The sequence below is a fragment of the Microcaecilia unicolor genome, chromosome 3 (assembly GCF_901765095.1).
Source record: "Microcaecilia unicolor chromosome 3, aMicUni1.1, whole genome shotgun sequence".
Taxonomy (NCBI): domain Eukaryota; kingdom Metazoa; phylum Chordata; class Amphibia; order Gymnophiona; family Siphonopidae; genus Microcaecilia; species Microcaecilia unicolor.
The window spans coordinates 483,621,336-483,645,382 of record NC_044033.1 but is presented as its reverse complement, the minus strand read 5'-3'; the positions used below and the strand labels follow the sequence as shown (position 1 = coordinate 483,645,382).

At 41.2% G+C, this 24,047-nt stretch overlaps 1 protein-coding gene across 5 annotated transcripts in view; it reads right to left on the bottom strand.

Moving 5' to 3' along the window:
- Positions 1 to 24,047, bottom strand: part of MYO6 (myosin VI) — a 407,005-nt gene that overhangs the window by 87,323 nt on the left and 295,635 nt on the right. For all 5 annotated transcript variants that reach the window (XM_030199055.1, XM_030199058.1, XM_030199059.1 and 2 more), the window contains exons 24-27: positions 21,814 to 21,904; positions 12,791 to 12,941; positions 8,366 to 8,574; positions 3,226 to 3,304 (exon numbers count right to left, since the gene is read on the bottom strand). In XM_030199055.1, the coding sequence (XP_030054915.1) occupies positions 3,226 to 3,304; positions 8,366 to 8,574; positions 12,791 to 12,941; positions 21,814 to 21,904 (530 nt within the window). The remainder of the gene's footprint in view (positions 1 to 3,225; positions 3,305 to 8,365; positions 8,575 to 12,790; positions 12,942 to 21,813; positions 21,905 to 24,047) is intronic.

Sequence of the window (24,047 nt, the reverse complement as noted above, 5' to 3'; positions counted from 1 at the left end):
AAATTTAAGATCTAAAACCAAACCTGTTTTGGCCAGAGCAAGAGCAATTCAGTTGAAATGTCAAGTAGGTCAGAGTACATTATGATATCACCGAGAAGGAAAGTAGGTATCATTAAATGGCCGCATATCTTTTTGTTTCAGTAATAGGTATCATCTTAGTGTTAAGAGGGCAGCTCTATAAAGAGGGCACCTATCTAGTGCCTAGACAATAAAGAAAAGTAAATGCCTACTTTCTTTTATAGAATATTAGCATAGTAGTGCAAACATCTGTGTATAATTTAGGCCATAGAGCTGGTCTAATTGCTCACACCTAAACTACTGAAACATGCATGCAAATTATAGCATTCTATAATTTAAAAATGTAACTGTGTACCCCACCCATGCTCTGCCCATGTGTGCACTCACCTTGAAACTACATGCCATTGCATTTAGATGTCATCTTATAGAATAACACGTAGCTGAAACACTGACATTTATGTGAGGATATTCTTATTATTTATGCGCATTCTTGGCACCTAAATGTCGGCACATTCTTTCCAGAACTACCTCCTAAATGTCTTTCAATACCTGCATTTCTATTTTGATTTCTGGCTCTGGATAAAACACAAATTCCATATTGTGTGCCTTAATTGACTTATTTTAAACAAACCTGTGATAGCGGAGAGTGTGACTGTTTGAAGGGTTGGTATTTCTCATTTCAAAGCAACTTTCCTTGCACATTTTGTGATAAAGGTCAAAGCTAATGTGTCTACAATGCCTGGCTTTTATTATTAAACCATGTGACATGACATTTTATATGCACTTTATATATATGCTTAAACAAAACATTTGTTTTAAAATTACATCCATTAACTTCACAGTTCAGTTGATCATGCTGGATAAAAAGTCCTGGGTATGTCATTATGCAGTCTACAATGTAGACTGAGACACCTTTTGACAATGCTAATGCCATGACAGTGATTTGAACTTGCACTGATTGTTATGTGTATAAAGGGAACATAGACTGACTGCAGCTGAAATGCTAAGTGACCTGTAAAACTCAGAAATCACAACCAAGCCTGCACTTTCAGCGAAACTGCACCCGCTGAAACAATCACGATTTGTGAATCTATTACTCAGATGAAATGTGTAAAGAAAAGGATGACAAGATTTTATAAAAGGAAACAGCAGATCTCCAACATCAGATTCTACTTTATGGAAGCCCACGATGTTTTTTTTTTAATCCTTGCAGGCTTTAACATACTAGAGAGATAAAATCATGGAGATGAAAAACCCATTAAACCCTAACTGCATTCCCTGCAACATCAGCTTCATTCCTTTCACTCTATCATGTTAAACAGAAAATTATTGGCATGCATGGCAAATCAATAAGTAGAATTCTAATTACACCAGGGATTCTAAAAGCTCTGTTGGATTTAATCATTTAACAATGCAAAAGAAATTCTTTTGTATTTTTTTGTGCTGAAAATGCCATAGTTTGCTGTACCCCCTAAATTGTGCTGGATTGTATGAAGATATCACTGAGAATAAATCCTATTTTTCTTGAATTGTTATACTATAGGGCTTATTTACAAAACAGCAAAAACGTCCACAATGTGTCATAAAGCACCATTTGGACAGACTTCTTCTCAAAACGTTCAAATTGGTATTTTCAAAACCTCTTTTGCAGACATCTATGCATTTTGTTTGCAGTGTGTCCAAATCACAAGGGCGCATGTTGGGGGCTTTTCAAAGGTGGACTTAGGGTGTGCCTGTCACGAAATACCTAGCCACCCACCTGGGGCTACCCCACGGCCACTTAGAGGGTCTATCCTCAGTACAGCTCAGGTCTGCCTGCACCTGTCGCTTGTGCTCTATACTAGCACTCTCCTCCCACCAACTGGGTCCCAACCACCTCTGGGCGAGTCTCTCAGTCTCAAAGTGTTCCCCAATAATTTCTAGGTTACTGGGGCCACACTCCCAGTGGTCCCACAGTTTCTAGAAAAAACTCACGGACCCAAGACACAAATCACCAGGATTCTTAGTCAGTCCAGATAAGCAGAGGCAATACACTAAAAATGAATATTGTCATGAAAAATATTGAACAGTGAACCATAAAAACAGATGGAACAAAAACAGCACATAACAGGTAACTGAATATGGCTAATATTGAGCTAAATCTATCCAATTATTGATTGACTAAGTTTAGAAGTTTGTTAAAGAACTATAAAGAAATATCCCATACGGAGGTTTTTCTGGCCAATGATGAGGAAGTCCAACTGCTTATTGACTTTTCTACATGTCAAGGGGTTTCTCGAGGCCTTTTCCTCCAAACACTAATAAGTGTATTTACTACTAATATTGAGTACTTCTTACTTATTTACATGGGCTAATGTTGCCATTAAAAAATTTAGTGTGAGTTGCATTTACCACCACCCATTTTTAGCAGTAAGGGCTCATGCACTGTTCCTGAACTAAACAGCGCACATTAATATAGCTGTGCTAATTGATTAGCACAGAATGCCCACTTTCTGTGCCCCAGCCTGAGTGCAGCCTGTGGTACGCCATTTTAAGTTCTGTTAGGAGCATGTTAGAACTTAATGCAGCTTAGTAAAAGGGCTCAAGTTTGTACCTGAAGAAATGAAGGGTTAAGTGACTTGCCAAAGATCACAAGAGTTATCTGTGGGATTTGAATCCTGCCTTCCATGCTTGTCACCCCACTGCTCTAACCTTTAAGCTAAGAAATGACTGAACTGTTATTGTGTGCAGAGTAAACTGATTAAAAAAAAGGGAAAAATGATCATGATTGGGCAATAAGTCTTTGCATGAAGTAGAGATGGATGCCCCAGTGCATGATGGTCCTTTAATATATGAATAGGCACTGAGTGCACTCAGTGTAATATTTAAATTATGGTGGAATCTATTTTATTTTCTTTGATCGGTACATCTTTCCCATTAATGCATCCACCTGTGAATGGGGTTTGATATAGAGGCTTATTAACCACTGTAGAAAGAGAGGATGGGTTTATAGTTATAATTTATGGCTTGACAGTTGGTGTAGTACCAGTTCTAAAAATAGCCCCTGGTGATAACAGTTAAGTGAAATATAAGCATTTGTTAGGTTCCAGATCTGAACTGGTAGCACTGAGCACTACTGTTCAAGTTTCTTCTACTCACTGTTTTCGTCTATTATGAAAATAATAAAAATTGAAGTTTAAAACAACAACGGGTCATTAGAAAACAAACCTTAATCCGCTTTTCCTCCTCTTCCCTTTTTTTCCTCTCTTCTTCCTCTTGTTTTCTCTTTGCCTCCATTTCAGCTTTTCTGTAGAAATCAGATAAAAGAAGAAAAAAAAATTCAAAATGAAGCACAGACAGTATGGGCCAGATTCTATAAATGGTGGCTAAAAAATAAATAAATAAATAACGTGGTGCTGAATGGTATTCCATAACAGACGTTCCAGGATCGGCACCCTTTATAGAACAGTGTGTAGCACCGGGATTCATGCTCAGTTTTGGACTCCAGATGTTACACCAACTGAAACAGGTGTAAATCCTGGCACGCAAGCTGGGTGCAGATCTACAATATTCTACCTATACTGTGTATAGTTTTATGTTTAAACAATTTTATTGGAAATAAAATATAACATGTGGATCAAAAACAATACAGTCATCCATTACATTCTGATTTAATCTCCACCCCCACCCCCCATCATCCACCCACCAAATACAACAATAAGCTCCATACAATGAGCTTATTTATGCAGATAAATGCAGAGAAATTCAACAGAAAAATAAGATACCGTTGAATCTATACCAATCTACTCAACAACCCACCCCCACCAAATTCTTACCAAGTCCCATTCCATAAAGTGAATCTGTAAGTATTAGCCCTTATAATTTCCAGATCCCGCAAGAAAAGTGGCTCCCTAGACCTGAACCTCCTCCCTCCCACCCATTTGAGCACTTTTTGCATTTTAAGGTAATGTCCCTGACCCGACCATGCTTCTCCCATGGACATGCCCCCTTTTCAGATCTGCATGGAGGCACTTAGGCGCAATTCTATAATTGGACAAATGGGTGTGTTTTCATGCAGATCTGCATTTTTTGCCTCATTTTGGCACCTTGCTTTTCTGCACTGAAGTAGTGCCTAACATTCAGCGACATATACAGAATTCCCCTGCGAATGTACCTAACTCTATTTTATGGAGGCATGTTTTATGAAGAAGTGCACACTGGGAGTTGGGAAAGAGGATGGTGTTTGAGACCCAGGGCCGGAAACAAAAGACAGACGTAAAATAAGGCTGGCTCGGTAAAATTTAGCGAGTCGCAAACAGTGACTGATGCATGAAGAGGATCGCATGCAAATGAGATGCACGGATCCCCTTTTGTGCATCGGTCGCTGTTTGTGATTCCGAGATGTCAAATGCATTTGAAAGCTCCCAATGAGATCCAACCCTGACACCCACACCCAAACTCCCCTGCCGACCTCAAAGAAGAAATACCTGGTGATCCAGTGGATCCCCAAACAACCCTCACGCTCCCTTACAGGCCCCCCCAAAGCAACAATGGCCCTGGTGGTGTAGTAACCCTGAGCCCCCTCCTGACCCCCAAGGCAAAACGGCCCTGAAGGTCTAGTGACCCCGAGCCCCCCATGCCCCCTCCCATCCCCTTCAAAGACAACAAGTGACCTGATCCCCCTTCCCCTCCCTATACCTGGAAAAGATGAAGGCAGGAGGGTGGGAGCAACACTTCCCACCCTCCAGCCTCAGGGCCCGTCCTGTACATAATGGCAGCGTCCAGCCCCGCCTGATGCATCCTGGGATGAACTGGGTGGGACTACGTCACATGCAAGAAAGAAAATGCCTTGTATGGTGCTTAGCCCCACCCAGTGCATCTGAAGATGCACTGGGCCGGGGTTGGGAACCGCTATTTTGTGCAGGGCGGGCCCCGAGGCAGAAGGGTGGGAGGTGTTGCTCCCGCCCTCCTGCTTTCATATTTTCCAGATACGGGGAGTGGGGTCACTTGTTGCTTTTGAGGGGGTTGGGGGAACATGGGATGAATAGACTGGGGGCGTGGGAGGGCTGAGGGTCACTAGATTACCAGGGCCATTATTGCCTTTGGGGAGGGGAACGGAAGGGGGCGAGAATTCACTTGCTCAACAGGGCCATTTATGCCTTTGGGGGGAGTCGAGGGGGAGCTCCGGGGTTTACTAGACCACCAGGGAATATTGGGAAAAAATTGGGGGGGGGGGGGTCGCCTGAGGAGGTGGGCTGGAGATCAGGAGATAAGAGCAAGGGAGCACAATCGGGACGCCTTTGCAGCTGCCTGTCTGTGTTTCCCTCCTCTCTGACAGCTCCAGAGCAGCCGTAAAGTAAGGCACTCTGAAGCTGTGCAACCCCTGGAATGCTCATTAGAACACTAATGAGCTCGTTGCAATATATTTGCATGGGGTTCTCAGTGGCTGATAACAGCTCAAGTTAGAGTCACGGAAAACCCCTTTGAGCATTACTGGCTAAATAAAATTTTGCTTTAGACTGGCTACAACCAGTTTAAAGCAACGTTGCCGCCAGCACAGTAAGCTTTGTGCATCTGCCCCTCAATCAGTAAGTAGATGGGAGGCTAATGAGTAGTAACTGAGCCAAGTGAGTGGATGAAGGTAATAAATGGGAGGGAGACTGAGTGAACGATTTAGACACTGAGTGAATGCATGAATTGATGGGAGAGCTGAGTGAGTTAACCAATGGGTGATAACTAGCAGGGCTCAAACTGAGTGAATTGAGGAGTGAGTGGCAGATTCTTGACTGAGTGGATGGGGAATTATGACTGATGCAAAGTAGAGTGCAGTGGGTGCATGCATGAGTGCTTAGTGAGTGAATGGGTGGGGGGGGGAGAACTATGTGGTTGCAGGTACTGGATGTGGATGGAAAAGTGAGTACTGGGGAGACTCAGTGTGTGAGACTCAGCATCTCCATTCCCCTTCCCTTTTATTCCTCTCTCACCACCTCCTGCACTCTCCCGCTCTCTCTCACATCTAAACTGTGCCTTTACCTCTCACCTGCCATTTAGGGCTAGATGCACTAAGGTCCCCGGAAGAGCCGTTCCCTTACTGATTCCATAGCGAATCAGTAGGGAATTGCCATGCATCAAGTTAATGGAATGCAAATGAGCTGCTCGTTGTAGTTCACTTGCATTCTCTATTCCCTCGGAAGCCAGTCGAGCATGCGCAGAGCAGCCAAGCGTTATGCTGGCTGCTCTGCGCATGCCAAAGACGTCCAAAAAGGACGTCCCTGATGATCACTTGTCAGAGCCACGGGCCGGAGCACAAGCTGCAGCCGCTGGTACAGCCAGTTATCCCTGCCGCCCCACTCTCGGAAGGAGGGGGTGGATTGCAGCTGACCATGCAGACCCTCCTCACCGGGAACGCGCGGCTCTGGGGGGCAAGAGAGGAAGGTGTCGCAACAATCCGGGCTTCTGTTCCCCACCCTGTCCTCCTGAAACAATAATAGTTGCCGCTGGAGGTGGAGATGAGCTGGCCCGGCACGCAGCAGCCAGAAAACAACTTCTGTTCTGAAAGCCAAATGGGTTGTGAATGTTTGCGCGATGGGGGGGGTGAGATTTGCCCCAAATGACCACCGCTGGCATCGGGACGTGCAAGGACGTCCAAATCAAAAAAACTATTTGGACATCCCTTTCAATTATGCCCCTCCTCCAGGTCGAAAGAGATGTCCAAATAGTTTTTTTGATTTGGACGTCCTCGCACGTCCTGATTCTCTCTGGTGGTGGTCATTACAGAAGAACACCCATCACAAAAAAATCTGGGGGAAAACATCCAAGTGCTCATCAGGGCCGACCTTTTTTTTTTTTTTTAAATTTCAGTGAAGGACGTCCATGTTAGGCACTTTAGAAGGACGGCCCTGACGAGCACTTGGACGTGGCTAGGCAGTGAAGGACGTCCATAAAGGACGTCCCTGACGAGCACTTGGATCTCCCCGCCGTTCTCTCCCTGCCAAACACAAACGCCCCTGAGCCGTTGCAGTCACCATCGCCTGTGAACGAGCACCCGTGTGGGTGGTGAGGTGATTGCTGTGATATCCTGATGTGCCGGGTTAATTCATCTGAACGGAAGAAGCGGCAGTCACATCCTCTTGTGGACTGGGGTCTTACTGGGGCAGTTAGGATATTTCCCTGGTCGCAGGATAGGTCATAGAGGTAAATTATGTGGGCTGTAAGCACTGGGGAGTCGAGATCCTTCTTCCAATTCCCTCACAGCAGCCCCAATGAGAGGTGCACACCTCCCGTTAGGTTTTCCACGGTAAGAGGATCGGAAAACGGTAGTGCATCTCATTATAATAGCCTTTGGATCATTTGCATTCCGTTTTCGTTATTATTATTATTTATTGCATTTGATCCCACATTTTCCCACCTCTTTGCAGGCTCAATGTGGCTTACAATATATCATGAATAGTGGAAATACATAAGAAAATATACTTTTGGTATTACAGAATGATCTTGGGTAGCATGATAATAGTAGAACATAATAGTAGATTAACAATCAGTTATTCAAGACAATTCTGGGTGTATGTATAGGAGTTCATATTTGTTGTTCTTTGTGGTATATCTTGTTGAAGAGATGGGTCTTTAGAAGTTTGCGGAAATTGGTTAGCTGCTACCCTGATCGGAAAATGCCCTTTTGTGCATGTCCCTGTTACTACTTGCATGTTAAACTGGCTAAAACCAGTTTAAAACCCACGTTGCTGGCTTGGAAAGCTTAGTGCATCTAGCCCTTAGTCATGTAGCTGCACGTCCTGCCCCCTCTTTAGGAAGCAGGGGACTGAGATCCTCTGCCACCTCGTGAAGAACCTGAGCCATCAACTCCCACTCTCCTACAACTGAAACCCTCCCTAGGCATAGTATGCGCAAACAAAACTGTATGTACAGACAGATGGATAAACAGAGAGACACTGACCATCAAATATAGATGGCATCACATCCTGCAGAAAACATCTAAAAAATGATCACGATATATAATTAAGTGGCAAATATTCTCTTCTGAATTACAGAATAAATGTACTCATCTCCATGCACACTCAGGTAGCTGCATCTGAAGGTACAAATTTGTTGTAGGCTCCAAGATTCAAATAGACTACTAGCAAAAAGACATTGGCATATGCAGTCTAAGCCTAATGTTTGCATTTACCACTAAAGATACTAAACAATTAGGCAACAGTGAAGATTGTTACAATGCACGAGGAGATAATTGCAAACAGACTCTTCAGGGATTATTCTGTAAAACAGAGTGTTAACAGAAATAAAACAAACTGAATTCCTGTGCTGGTTATCTGTTTTGGAGCACAAAACTTAATTTGCATTCTTCAACACTTACAGTCGCCTTTCCTCCTCTTCCTTTCTGCGTTGAAGCTCCTCCTCTTCACGCCTCTTCCTCTCTCTTTCCATTTCTTCCTGGATGCGGCGTAGCCTCTCCGCTTCCTCTTCCTCCTGTTTCTTTTTCTGCAGCGCGCTAAGCAGATGTCCAGAGCTTTTCACCAGCGAATCATACTCTTTTTGTATCTGTTCCCTAGTCATTACAGTAGTCTGAGGAAAATACACAATATAAAATATACTGTATATACTGTTTTAAAGAGTGATTTCATGCACACAGTGGGTTTATGGTTTTAACAATTAGATCAACAAATGAAGGCACCTGTACTGTGATATGGGAGAGAGGACTGAGACTGGTCGTGAACATGCCACAGGCTCTAGGGTCCAGAGCTAGGATAGCCTTTTAAACTATGTTGATGTTTTTGTTTATTAAACTTGTTATAACGCCTTTCCTGACACACACAGCAAAGTGGTTTACAGACTCAAACATGAGAAAAAACACCAATAATATGACAGAAAAGGAAAGATTAAAAAAAAAAAAAAAAAAAGGAAAAGAGCAGGAAATCAATACATTAAATACAGACTAACTGTAGAGAGAGTCAACAAAGGGTCAACAGGGAGGGGAAAGAGATAAAGAAGAAAGTCAAAAGGCCCAAATGCCATTTTATTAACGGAACCCACTACACTGACCTGCCAGGACGCAGTGCTAGCAAATCAGAGCAAAGAGAGTTAGTCACATAGCACTTGATGTGAATGGGACATTGTTTGTGCTGACCTGCCAGAAGAGAGCGGGACACATGATCACTTGAAGTAACCCCAAATTAGAGGCATAGCCAGACCTTTATTTTGGAGGGCAGTGTCTGAGCCCAAAGTGGGGGTGCATATTTTGCCACACCTCCCTGCCACTGTAAGCACCCACCAAAACCCCACATACCTAGGCTGGCGGGGGTCCTCAAGCCCCGCCAGCAAAAGCCTTCCTGTGGCGATACACTGCACCAAGCTGTCTGCCCTGCTTTCCCACCCTGGCGCACATGCTCAGTTTTAGTGAATTTGAGCATGCAAGAAGCTTGCATGTTACCCCCAAGCTCCTTCTAGTTTTTGATGCTCCAAACTAATATGGCTAACTTTCTGAAGTTCCCATCCTCAAACACAACAGAATACTGAACTATGGTCAGATCCTGTCAGTATCCCTTCTGAGCTCCTCAGGGGTTCCAGCACCAGGTCTTGCAACCCCTCCCCCCCCCCCCCCCCCCCCGGTACTTAATTTGCAACAGACGTGCATTCCCCTGGGGTTCTCACACAAATTAGTCAAATAGAAATGTACAGAAAGATAGAAAACCCTTGAACAAGACAATATACATCTTTCCACATACACACACAAATATCTAGCTCTCTCCCACTGGAACACTTTAGCAGATGATTACCCTTCCCAGGTCAAATTTAAGGCAGTTTTAACAAAGGGTTTCTTCTTCTAGGCATTCCATTTAATCTAACTGGAAGCACCCATTCCTTCAGGGTTTCAATTCGTTGCCGTCCCTTTTAATTTCCTCCTTACCTTTTACTCTCACTTCTTTTCCTAATCTCTCCTTGAGCATACTATCCCTTTGCAGCATACAACACTTTTCAGTCTCTGATGAAATGCAGTTAATCAAATCACCCGAACACAGAGTGATTTCACACAACAGGAATCTCACATCAGCAGCAATGTGCTAAAAAGCACATCACTGCTCACCAGAAAATTGTCAATCAGCTTTCTCCAGGTCTGAAATCATCACATCCTCAGATGCCATTGTGATGTCATGACACCCTAGTTACACATTCTCATCCACACCGTTTCAGTGATATGGTTAGGACTTTATTAAAAACCAATCCTTCAACTATATTGTGATCAATGTTCTTTTTCAAGATTGTGTTTTCTAACAATTTTCGATTACATACATTGCCCATGTAAGCCACATTGAGCCTGCCATGAGTGGGAAAGCGCAGGGTACAAATGTAACAAAAATAACAAAAAAATAATACATGAATATGACCATCAGGAGTTCTCTCTCCTTGTTAGAGGGCTCCCTCCCGAGGTTCATAAAATTAAGTAGCTCGGTTTTGGCAACTTAAATGTTCCCATAACCTTCTGAAGCACCACTGAAGGTGAGAGATAACATCTACTAACTATATAAATATATATTGATATACAGAAACAAGATGGCGGGCTGAAGGGAGCATAACGAGGCAGCTCCGGGTCTTATGCTGATTCTATCTTAATTTAAAATAAACTGTACCTCCTATATGCCTAAACGGAGGTGTAGACAACGGCCAGACCCTGCGGCATCTGTCTCCCCGGCAGTAGGGCCTATGGATCGCTTCGCCATACCAGGACCTTTGGGACGCTGTGAGTCTTCATTGCGAGTGGGAATGGAGAGAGGGGAACTGTTCTCACAGCTAGAAGCAGACATCTCTTTCAGCCCTGAGATAAGGGATCCACTGCCAATGCCAGCTATCTAGCAGGGATTATCTGAACAGGGTTTCAAGCCTTCCGAAGAGGCGGCAGTACTCTCTACAGCAGGGTCAGACCCTAGCAATCGACCGCAGAGCGCCCCTGTGAAGGTAGGCGGGGATCAGCATGGCGACAGCGTTTCTGATGTTAAATCTAAGGAGAAAGAGTTGAATATTTCTGAAGACTCCGAGACTGATTCAATTGCACTAAGTCCTTTTTTTCCTCTAAACCATCAACTATAACACTGGAAACCATATGGGAAGCCCTTTTGGCTTTAGAGTCATCTTTCTCTCAAAAATTGAAGAAAAGACCGCGAATAAGGTTAAGGATATAAAACTATGTCAACAGATGCAAGTATTACAAAGGAAAATAAATGGTTGCAGAATAAAATTAAAAATTTAGAGAATCAACAGTGATCAAAAACTTTGCGTATAATACGTTTTCCAAGACAAGAATCAGTTGCACCTTTATTGACTTTCAAAAGATATATGTTTGAAATTCTAAAAATACCGGAACAAGCTTGCCCACCAGTTTCAAATATCTATTATTTACAACCTTATAAATAAATAAATAAGTATGGCAGATCAACCTGAACCTGAAGGAACTGAAGTTGTTTTTGAAACTTTAAATCTTACACAAATAATAGAAGAAGATAATTTGGGTTTAAAACCGGCAACGCTTATTGTTACCTTTGTATTACAACCAGACAGGGATTGGATTTTAAAACAAATTTTTCAACATAGGAAACTTTCTTAAACTATAAAGTTAGAATATATCCAGATGTTTCTAAAGCTACTCAAAAGAGGCATCAAAGTTTTCTTAAATAACGTCCTTCTGGGTTTCAGTTGGAGGGATTATTTTGGCTGAATTTTCCTTGTAAGTGTGTGGTGAAATTGAATTCTGTGAAATATATTTTTTGACCCTTTACATTTAAATTCTTTCTTGGAATCTAAGAAAGTTGTAACCCCATCTCTAAAGTCAGAAACGGTTTTGACATCTACATCTTAATCTGTAATAATAATGGTCTTGTGATTCTCCCCTTGGGTTTCTGATTCTGAACTTATGAAAAGTTTTATTTCCTTAAGTATTGTGCCATGTTTCTCTTTCAGCATTGTGGACTAAAGTAGGAAGATTGTAATAGTTATTCTAAGTGATAAGTTTGTAAGGTGAAAATATGGTGATTATATTCGTCCTTATTTCTGTACAAGAATGTTCTTGGAGTTGTAATATTAAATATCCTCCCCACCACCACACACACACATTGCACTAACAATAGTATAATTGTTATTTAATAGCATCTGCGATTTTTAAAAAATAAGAAGTTATTTTTTTTAAATAGCAGATGCTATTAAATACTACAATCCGAATGATTTTTAAAATTCAAAATTTGAGAGGGCTATGCCCCTATTGTTACAACTGTACTGATTGCCAGCACAACCACGTATTATTATAAAATTATGTTCATTAGTATTTTTGATTTTACATGGATTTGCCCCGAGTTACATGTCTTCACTTATCTATCTGCAAGAAACTCTAGGTTTCTGGCACTGTATTATTCTCCTCTTAGGAAGCTGATTTTATAAGTAGTTTTTCTCTTCAACATTTGCATACCGGGCAGCTAATCTTTGGAACAAACTTCCATAGGTAATAAGATATCAAATTATGGTAATTTTCGAAAAAAGTAAAAAAATTATATAGGAGGTACAGTACCTGATGATGTTCAGTTGATTCTATCCTTATAAAGCCCTATGCTGCAATGGTCCTGGGAATGCCCAGCTTCTTACTGTGTAAGCCACACTGAACTGTAAAGGCATGTGTGTGTGGGGTATAATTATCAAATGTAATGTAATGATCCTTCATATTTAAATGCACATTTTCCAGTCAATACACTTTTGAAAAGCATTTTTTCTTTTTCTCAAAGAGCCACTTCATTCCTACCTTTATTTTGGCCATTAGTGCATCAATGGAGAGTTCCAGATTTTTAACCTGCTTACTCATTTCTTGCTTTCCTTCCTTCAAAGCACAAACCACTTCATTAAACTTGTCCAGTCGTGATTTCAGCGTGCGCACCTTCACCAGGCCATCAATGCTACAGAAATAAAGTTCCATTATGAATTAATATAAAAGATGATTTGCTATCTCACTTCTGATATCATCTGTTCTCACCAATCTTGAAGTGATGAAACAAACTGCTTTGATCAACACATTTGAAGTCCATGAGCTATGCATTAATAAACACTTTCGGGCTGTCAAGAAAAACTAAGAGACCTTTTTACTAAATGAGGTAAAGTTTTACATTTACTGTGCATCAGATGCAAAAATTAATGCAAAGCCTATGTCTGTACTCTAACTGTTGGGGGTGATCCAAATATGATCCCATACAGTTACTGCATGGAAAAGTTAATTACCATGCGATAAGTGTATTCATAGTTAGCACAGATGCATTTACCACCTCCTATTTAGAAGATGGTATGTGCATCAATGCTATACTACATTGAATGTAATCCCTTATAACCCACTTTTAAAATAAAAAAAAAAAGATGTACAGAGTGGGGTACAGCATATATAAATTTTTTATGTATCTAAAATCCAACACAGAAATTTTTAAAAAGCTATTTTTACAATCGCAAATATAATCTATCCAGCTTCTCAGAAGTAATAAAAATAAAACCCCACATTCATATCATCACAACAACTATCATCATCAATAGAGACTTAGTTTTAAGAAAAATATTTATGAAATAGCCAAGATTTCAATTTACGATGAAACTGAAAATAGTTACTCATCTCTTTCAACTCAGTTGGTAGATTATTCCACAATGTGGGTACAGCTCCAGAAAAACACTGATCTCTGATTCTAGTCTGAGAGAAAGCCCAAGCCACTGAAGCCAGAAGACAATGTGAAGATGACCATAGTGCCCTCTAATTACCGACCCATCTCCCTCCTCCCTTTTCTCACCAAATTACTTGAGCGTGCTGTTCACCGCCGCTGCCTTCATTTTCTCTCCTCACATGCTATTCTTGACCCACTACAATCTGGTTTTCGCCCTCTCCACTCAACCGAAACTGCTCTTACTAAAGTCTCCAATGACCTATTACTGGCTAAATCCAGAGGTCTCTATTCCATCCTCATTCTTCTTGATCTTTCCGCTGCTTTTGACACTGTTGATCACAGCATACTCCTTGATATCCTGTCCTCACTTGGATTCCAGGGCTCTGTCCTTTCCTGGTTCTCTTCCTACCTCTCCCTCTGCACCTTTAGTGTTCACTCTGGTGGATCCTCTTCTACTTCTATCCCTCTGCCTGTCGGCGTACCTCAGGGTTCTGTTCTTGGTCCCCTCCTCTTTTCTATCTACACTTCTTCCCTTGGTTCATTAATCTCATCCCATGGCTTTTCCTACCATCTCTATGCTGATGACTCCCAAATCTACCTTTCTACCCCTGATATCTCACCTTGCATCCAAACCAAAGTTTCAGCGTGCTTGTCTGACATTGCTATCTGGATGTCTCAACGCCACCTGAAATTAAATATGACCAAAACCGAACTTCTCTTTTTTCCCCCCAAACCCACCTCCCCACTCCCCACTCCCCCCCCCCCCCCCCCCCCCCGTTTTCTATTTCTGTTGATGGCTCTCTCATTCTCCCTGTCTCCTCGGCTCGAAACCTTGGGGTCATCTTTGACTCTTCTCGCTCCTTCTCTGCTCACATCCAGCACATCGCCAAGACCTGTCGTTTCTTTCTTTACAACATCCGTAAAATCCGCCCCTTTCTTTCCGAGCACTCTACCAAAACCCTCATCCACACCCTTGTCACCTCTCGTTTAGACTACTGCAATCTGCTTCTTGCTGGCCTCCCACTTAGTCACCTCTCCCCTCTCCAATCGGTTCAAAACTCTGCTGCCCGTCTCGTCTTCCGCCAGGGTCGCTTTACTCATACTACCCCTCTCCTCAAGTCGCTTCACTGGCTCCCTATCCGTTTTCGCATCCTGTTCAAACTTCTTCTACTAACCTATAAATGTACTCACTCTGCTGCTCCCCAGTATCTCTCCACACTCGTCCTTCCCTACACCCCTTCCCGTGCACTCTGCTCCATGGATAAATCCTTCTTATCTGTTCCCTTCTCCACTACTGCCAACTCCAGACTTCGTGCCTTCTGTCTTGCTGCACCCTACGCCTGGAATAAACTTCCTGAGCCCCTACGTCTTGCCCCTTCCTTGGCCACCTTTAAATCTAGACTGAAAGCCCACCTCTTTAACATTGCTTTTGACTTGTAACCACCTGCCTCCACCTACCCTCCTCCTTCCTGTACACAATAATTGATTTGATTACTTTATTTTTTGTCTATTAGATTGAAAGCTCTTTGAGCGGGGACTGTCTTTCTTCTATGTTTGTGCAGCACTGCGTATGCCTTGTAGCGCTATAGAAATGCTAAATAGTAGTAGCAGTAGTAGTTTTCTGGAGTACTTGACAACAGAGAAGGGCAATGAAATGTCAAAAGGGATGGAATGGCTTTCCTATGAGGAAAGGTTAAAAAGGTTAGAGCTCCTCAGCTTGGAAAAGAGACAGCTGAGGGGAGATATGACACAGGTCTATAAAACAATGAGTGGAGTGGAACAGGTAGACAAGAATTAATTGTTTACTCTTTGAAATATGGTCTCTTAATCACAACGGAGTCCATCTATAGGTCTAAATTTTGACCCAAACAAGGTAAAACCTATATCTGCCCTCCCCATAGACAGGTTAATACCAGGAACGGAATGTGAATGGCTGAACTAGAACAGCTCTGGCTTCTTTAACTTTAAACAAGCCTGAAAAAAAAAACAATCTACAACATCTCATCATATTAGGCTTCAAGGGTAATAAAATCTGGACATCGTCTTCATAAAACCAGATTCCCACTGACCTCACTGCTAAATATAATACGCTCAAATAAACATGAAATAAGTGGACAATACTGAATCCTGTGGTACTCCAGAAGCAAACATCTCCCACCCCTTAGTCTGCTATACCTTTCAAGAATGACCTAAACTATCGCAACACAACATCCGAATACTAACCCCTTCAAGGCAATGCAATAATTGCTCATGATTAACAGTATCAAATGTTGCACTAATACCCAGCACCACCACACTATAACCCTTATCCAAAGAACACTAAAAATCAAACATAGAAGGAACACAATGTCTCGACTTTGGGCCTGATGAAAGTTCACCTGATTACCATCCAAAACATTAGTCACTTCTAGTACCAGATTTTGCAAAAGTGTATGTCCAAGAAGACTCCAATTAAGGAGGTGAGCTTCAACATTCAAAAATTTTTTTTTTTTGGGGGGGGGGGGGGGGGGGGGTTGAGGTAGTTTTGAACACCAGAAAGATGAGCACAAATCTCCCCTCAATCACTAGCAGTTAACATGTGCTTTGCAGCATGTAAATGATGATGGGGAGATTTTCTTTTTAAGTATTTAAAAAGTATTACTTGTGAGAAGCTGGATAGAATATATTTGTGATTGTAAAAATTGCTTTTTAAAAATTTGTGTTGGATTTTAGATACATAAAAAATTATATATGCTGTACCCCACTCTGTACATCTTTTTTTATTGTAAAAGTGGGTTATAAGGGATTACATTCAATGAAGTATAGCATGGATACACATACCATCTCCTAAATAGGAGGTGGTAAATGCATCTGTGCTAACTATGAATACACTTATCGCATGGTATTTGTGTATTTCCATTTCATATATTTAAAATCTGTGCCTAGTATAAGCAATGCCTTTTCTAAAATTGCTATTTAAAGATGTATAGCAATTTACACATGTAAATAGCATTTGTTTATAGGTATAAACTTTGTAAGTCACCTCCCAAACAACTTTAATAAAGCAACCAAAATGAAAACATTCTTTATAGGCTTGTTAATACTCCTGATTTTACAGGGGATTTCTCTGCAATATCATTTTCCTAATTCAATAATCTGACCCTGACTATACATCATCAGCATTAAGAAGGAACTAAAATCAAATCTGTTCATCCCCAGGGTCGGTCTTAGCAATTGCGAGGCCTTGTGCAGACAAGTTTGGTGGGTCCATCTGCCCCCATCTAGCCGTACCACTTCCCCTTGTTGACAAGTGTGTTTTAAAATGTTTTTTTATTTCAAATAAAAACAAATCAAGCAAAACTTGTACAGAAAAACCAATTCAAATAAGCACAATGCTATCATAGGAAACCTTTGGGTTTAAAAAGTAAAACCATGTGCATGTAAGGACTGGATAAATGAATTAAAACAAATGCCCTTAATATGAAATACTTGGTAGCAATAATAGTGATTAAATATTCACATATCAAACAGCCTGAGCAAACAGATTTATTTTCCATTTAACATAATTAACATTGTATGAACTTGGTGGCTAATAGTGTGCTGGACAATTTTGGCAAATTTAGACTGACTCTGGACAGTTCTGCAAGAAGGAAACCTTTCTGGCGTAACTTCCTGTTTCCTCGGAGGAGGGCCGCAATATATAGAGGAGACACCAGTTCCGGCAGCAGGGCAATGAATAGGGATTGCTGCCGCTTCCGACTTTTGAAAACAACAATAAAAAAGGTAGACTGGGGGACGGGAAGAGATGCTAGACTGTGGCTGGGGGGCACGCTGCTGGGGTCCGGGGGGGCCATTTCATCCCTGCCTCAGGCAGCAGACTGCCTTGGGCCGCCCCTGAAGGCAGTCTTCTATGGTCTGTGCCTCAAAATTAGCAAGGAGAAACAGAGATTAAGTATACCAGTGTTTAATCATGAAGAAGTGGAGCCTGTGCAGAGTGCCCAATTCAACTACTACTACTACTACTACTATTTAACATTTCTAGAGCGCTACAAAGTGTACGCAGCGCTGTACAAACACAGAAGAAAGACAGTCCCTGCTCAAAGAGCTTACAATCTAATAGACAAAAAGTAAAGCATTTAAATTTAAAATATTTAAGCAGTCAAGCACAAGAGAACAGTCACAGAAGGACTGAAGATGTTGAAGGGTGGTCAGTGTGATTAGGTGTAACTCTGGTTGGAGTAGTGGGAGAAGGTGATAGAAGAATAGAAATGGGTGAGGTAAAGTAATGAGTGGGTTGATAGGGAGGTTATATAAGACATGTCACTCTAGGGGTGGGTGGGTAGAGGGGTAGGGTGGGTGGAAGCAGGAGAAGGTATTCTCTGCAGCCTATCTGTGAGATGGAAAATGCTCTCTGAAGCTGCTGCTGCTATAAGTTGTTAGTTTTCTCTCCCTGAAAGAGATCCAAGCCACACCCACGAAGTTCAAACTGTCAGTGGGGAGGGTGAGGGGAGGAAATGGCAGTGCTTGATGAAAAAGAGAGCTCAGTTTGATAGGAGATATACTATAGGATGTCATTCTGAGGCCAGGCTAAGTCTAAAGCAGGAGAAGGTATTCTCTGCAGCCTATCTGTGAGATGGAAAATGCTCTCTGAAGCTGCTGCTGCTATAAGTTGTTAGTTTTCTCTCCCTGAAAGAGATCCAAGCCACACCCACGAAGTTCAAACTGGCAGTGGGGAGGGTGAGGGGAGGAAATGGCAGTGCTTGATGAAAAAGAGAGCTCAGTTTGATAGGAGATATACTATAGGATGTCATTCTGAGGCCAGGCTAAGTCTAAAGCAGGAGAAGGTATTCTCTGCAGCCTATCTGTGAGATGGAAAATGCTCTCTGAAGCTGCTGCTATAAGTTGTTAGTTTTCTCTCCCTGAAAGAGATCCAAGCCACACCACACACACACACAACTCTGGCCTCCTTTTCAGGCAGACTGGATGTGTCATGCAGGTCTTTATCTGCTGACATTTACTATGTTTCTAACTGCTTATATCTTTCCCTATGATGATTTCCACGTGCCTACCACTTCAGAGGAAGCCTAGATCATCAAGGAATGGTGATTCGTTCTTAAACTAACCCAGTGAGAAATCTGCACAAATAAAACTGGCAAGAGGAACCAAACAAACATTAAGAACTGTGAGGTTAGCTTTGCTTTCACTAGAGCATATTTTAATTGTTGTGGTCTCTCTGTGCCACTTAGCCATTCATGACAACACTTGGCTACAAAAAGTTAAAATCACATTCCCAAAGTAAATTGCACAGTAATTGTTCTAGCATCTAATTCTGCTGTAAGCAATCAAATTTATAGCAAATACGTCTTCAGCCTGTTGTACGAAGAAGGTGCACTGCATAACAACTAGTGTTTGGTTTCTTCAAGCACCAAAAGAAATACATTAACAAATGATTTATGCCATGGTGTGGATTGCCTTCTCTGTATATTAGCACAGGTCACCAAATCACTTTATCTCTGTTGAAACTAATAAGCAAGATACTTAAAGAGAAAATTAAATAACTGCAATGTTTGCTAATAAAATTCCCATTTTCTTCACAATGAATTGTATATCATACAAATGGCCACCATTTAGTGGCTGGTCGACAGTTTGGGCAGAGTAATATTACTCCCCTTTATGAGGGCCCTAAATGAACTGACCCTTGTTTTGAGACTTAGAAGAAAGAAAGAATACAAATCTTGAAGAGAGAGGGGAGTCTGCCCATAATGCCGAGGAGAGAGATAACAATCAGCTCAGCTGACAGTGCCACCTATGTTCCCTCTTTTCCATTTATTAGGCCTTGGAGTCCCTGGGCAGGGTCCATTTTGGTTATGCTAAACTGTTTGATGTCTCAGTCTAGGGTGGCTGCAAATTTGATTCACTGTCTATTGCTCGCATGGGTGTATTCACAGTGTCGTTTTCTTTCATGTAATTTTATACCATATCACACCCAGAGCAAGGATGGATGGGAAATAAATTGTCACAGGTTTGCTTGTTGAAGGTATCAGTTTCCCATTCCTTAATCTCTTACATCAGTGATTCCCAAACCTGGTCCTGGAGGCATCCAAAACCAGTCAGGTTTTCAGGATATCCACAATGAACATTCATGAGAGATATTTGCATGCACTTCCTCCACTGCATGCAAATTTCTCTCATGAATATTCATTATGGATATCCTCAAAACCTGACTGGCTGGGGTGCCTCAACTGAGGCAAACAGTCACTGTCTTGTAGTTACAAATTCTGCAGAGTATTTGATAATGAATATAGAAACTAAGGCCTTCTGCTGTTGCATCACCTATGGTACAAACTGCGCTGTACTGCCCTGCCCTTCCAGAAGTAGTATTATTCTGGAAATATATCAACTTGGGTGGGGGGGGAGGTCTAAATACTAGCTCCAATTACACAAAATTTACCTAAGAGATGCAAAAGAGCTCTTGGCTTTCTCATGCACTGCCACAGAAAAGAACTTCCTGTGTTTCTGGATTATAGCCGTGCATGAGAGGGGGGAAAAAAAAAAGCTAAATTAACCCCTTCACTTAGAGGTGGCAAATAATGTCCCCAAAACTCCACCTCACCCAAGGAGTTGGGGGGAATGCAGTGGAGGCAGGAACCATGGTTCCTGTTCCACTGGCAATCCTATTCAAAATGTTGCCAAGTCAGAATGCTAGGGAGAGGGATGAAGGTATGTAGCAGTTCAGGCTGACCTGTCCCTTACTTAAGGAGGGGTGGGGCTGCATGGGATGCTTTCTTACATTTTAGGCCCAGTCGGCCATCAGGAAGTTCAGGGCCATTGGGGGGAGGGGTGGTAAGAGAGCTCCAACTTGGACCCAGAGGGCCCTTAACTTGTTTTGTGGTGCCACATAAAGGATAATTTTTTCACAGCTCTTGAACTATATTTTTCAGTGAGACCAAACCATTAAGCCTTTTTGTCATGCTGTACTTCACATTAATAAGTTGCTTTGCATGATTTTGCATCACAGAAGTTTATTAATACCACATTTACATAAACTTTCGCATTAAACGTTTACTACTGCAAAATGTAGTCAACTTTTAATGCAAAATGCCTGTGTTTTGGCATTTTTGTGCATTTTGCAGTGTTTTGCATGATGTGACCATGCAAAACAGTGCAAAATGCACAAAAATGCCAAAACACAGACATTTTGTGCTATATTATGCACAAGCCCCAGTATTCTATATATAGTGTCTAATTTCCATGCGGAAGTCGAAGCGTATTCTATAACAATGTGCGTAATGGTTAATTAGCTAATCAGCAGTGTTAACTAGATGTTAACAAGCAATTATCAGCACTAATTGGCATTAAGATTTACACACACAACTCGCTAAGCTTATTCTATAGTGTTGCGCGCCTAAATTAATTAATTTATTATCTCATTTATACCCCACATTTTCCCAACTGTATCAGGCTCAATGTGGCTTACATCGCACCGCAGAGGCGAATGCCAATGCAGTAAATTAATCTAATACAATAATAAATCTACAATTGAAATAATAGGGAGGAAGGGGAAGGAATGAAAAGAACAGGGGAACCAGGGGAGAAGTGGGGAGGGATGGTATGTACAAAGTTGTCAGTAGATTGAAGTGTATCAGGCAGTGGAGACATATGTTGAGTCCTTGGAGTAGGCCTTTCTGAATAATATAGTTCTAAGTTGCATAGTTGAAAAAGAGGGTGTGGCCATAGGCAGGGCATGGGTATTTCTAAAATCTATGCGTGTTGTTATAGAATACACCCACCCTAATTTAGGCATTGGGATTTACATCAACTACATCTGGTCGCGTGTTGAGACACTCGGCGTTATTCTATATACCGCACAGAAATTTAAGCCTATTCTATAAAATTTAGGCATACTTTACAGAATATGACTAGGTGTATTTTTTTTTTCACGCGGAATTTTCGGGTGCCATATATAGAATCTAGTCCAAAGTGCACTTTTGCGCTTACAGCCCAAAGCAAGGAAAAGAAAAATTATCAACTTACTTTGACATATCCAAGTAAGTTAACACAGAAATTAAACCACTTTGTTCAAATGGTAGGTACAAAGAGAAATTATGAACAGTTCCTACATTTCAATTCACTGTCATTTCCTTCTTACCGTGGTTTGTGCTTTCGTTTGCAAAGCCACATGCGAACAGTCTTTTGCATTTTAATGCAGGCACTAGCTCGGTATTTGATTTTGTTCTTCACTGAAAATACAGATATTCATATAAAAATTTATATATACGTACACATATAAACACATTTAAATAAACTGCATATACATTCATTAATATATGTTACAGATTAAGTAGCCAATGAATCAATGAATTAATGTGTGCAGAACTGTGAACGACAATTGCAAAATAGTATATGCTATTTTTATACCAAGAATCTATGCAAGAATGCAAGAATCTAACCGAGCGGTAATCGGCAGTGTACACGCGATGGTGATTACTGCCCAGTTAACACACGAGACCTTACCGCTAAGTCGATGGGTGGCGGTAAGCTCTCAGGCCCAAAATGGACACATGCCAATTTTTATTTTGCCACACATCCATTTTTGGCACATTGATAAATGGACCTGCGTGCATCCAATACATGTGCCTACAACAGAGGAAGTCATTCTTCGACACACCTTAGTAAAAGGACCCAACAGTGTTTAAGAGAAATCCTTGGGGTTTTTTGAGCCCATAAAAATGGGATAATTTGGTCTCCCATGTCTTATATAATAGAGGTGTTGCCACATGTGGGAGATTAACAACCAATTATTGAAGTTAACTGGCAGTCTTAAAAAAATTTGTGCATGCATCTCGCTGCATCCTATTCTACAGGGTGAGGCAAAAAAAATAGTAACCCTCTAGAGTTTTTTTGCTGTTTTGTCAGCAACCACTTCAAATTTCAAAATAAAATTTTCCAGCCTTATTTGTTTTTAACAGATCTCTCAATTAACAAAATTTCAAAAATATACAAAGCCTTATTGGAGAAAAAGCTTCACGCTGTGCACAGCTACAAAAACAGGACACTTATCTGAATGGAGAATGACTTCACTATCTCTCCTTCTTCAAATATAACATCTCAAGAGGTGGCACATCTCTCAAAAGACATCCATGTTGCTGAAAGCACAAGCACAATCCTTGACAAAGAATAAGGATCCCCCTTGTTTCACCTTGCTGTGTCAAGAGGAACAGCAACTGACACAAAACTTGATCCAAGATGGCGCATTGCTTCAAGACGCCGCAGTAGGCACCACCCAAGCTCAATGATGTCACATACCACTAATTGAAATTAACAAAATGTTTCCCACTCAATAGGTCCATTAAGGCCTGATGGTATCACAATCGCAAGCCTATAGATCCACCTTTGTTCTCATTGATGCAAAAGTTTGGAGATGTCACCACATCTGCCAGTATCCCTTATAAAGTCAATAGTCATACATCTCAGATCTTCAAATTTACAATGTCAATCAAAGCAATGGCACACCATAGGTGCTTCCAATTTTTCAGTAGTAATACAATGTTTATGTTCTGTAAGTCTCGTCTTTAACATCCTTTTCATTTGCCCTATTTACATGACTTTACATGGGCACACAATCAGATACACAACTGCTTTCAAACTGCAAGTAGAACATTTCAGTCACCATCCGTTGTAATGTGCAACTTCAAAAATGAGTATCTTCAATCATAATAGGGCACATGATACATTTACCACAACGTCTATGACCTTTAATCGCAGAGCATTGACTTGATCAGACATCAAAGTGGCATAAAATGTCCACCAGATTGTTGCTCTGTCATGTATCAAAACTGTCATGTATCAAAAGAATCTTCCAATGTTTCTTAATAATTCTAGCAACTTTAGTAGACAAAATATTGTATTTCAAAATACAACAGTAGTATTTTGATTTTCACTTTTTTTTTCTTTTGTAATAATAAATCTCGATTATTAAATAAAGCACGCCTATAGGCTTGTTTCACAATCTTTTTCGGGTATCCTCTCTCATAGAATTTATTTTTTAATTGAACAGACGTTTCTTTATACAGCTGAGTTGAATCACAAATACATCTGTAGCGCAGAAACTGCGCAAAAGGAAGGTTATTCCTAATATGATATGGATGCATACTGTCATAAGTCAATTAAGTATTATGGTCAGTAGGTTTTGAAAACACACTAGTAATGATCTTACCGTCTTTAACTACCATCATATGAAAAAACACAGGGTATCACCTTACTGTTAATGATGTCACAGTGACATAGATTTTTGCCTAGGGAACAAAGTTGGGGGCCTATCACAATCTCCATCCAAAGCTGGAAACAATCGCTAAACTCAAGGGAGCACTGTAGATGATCTGA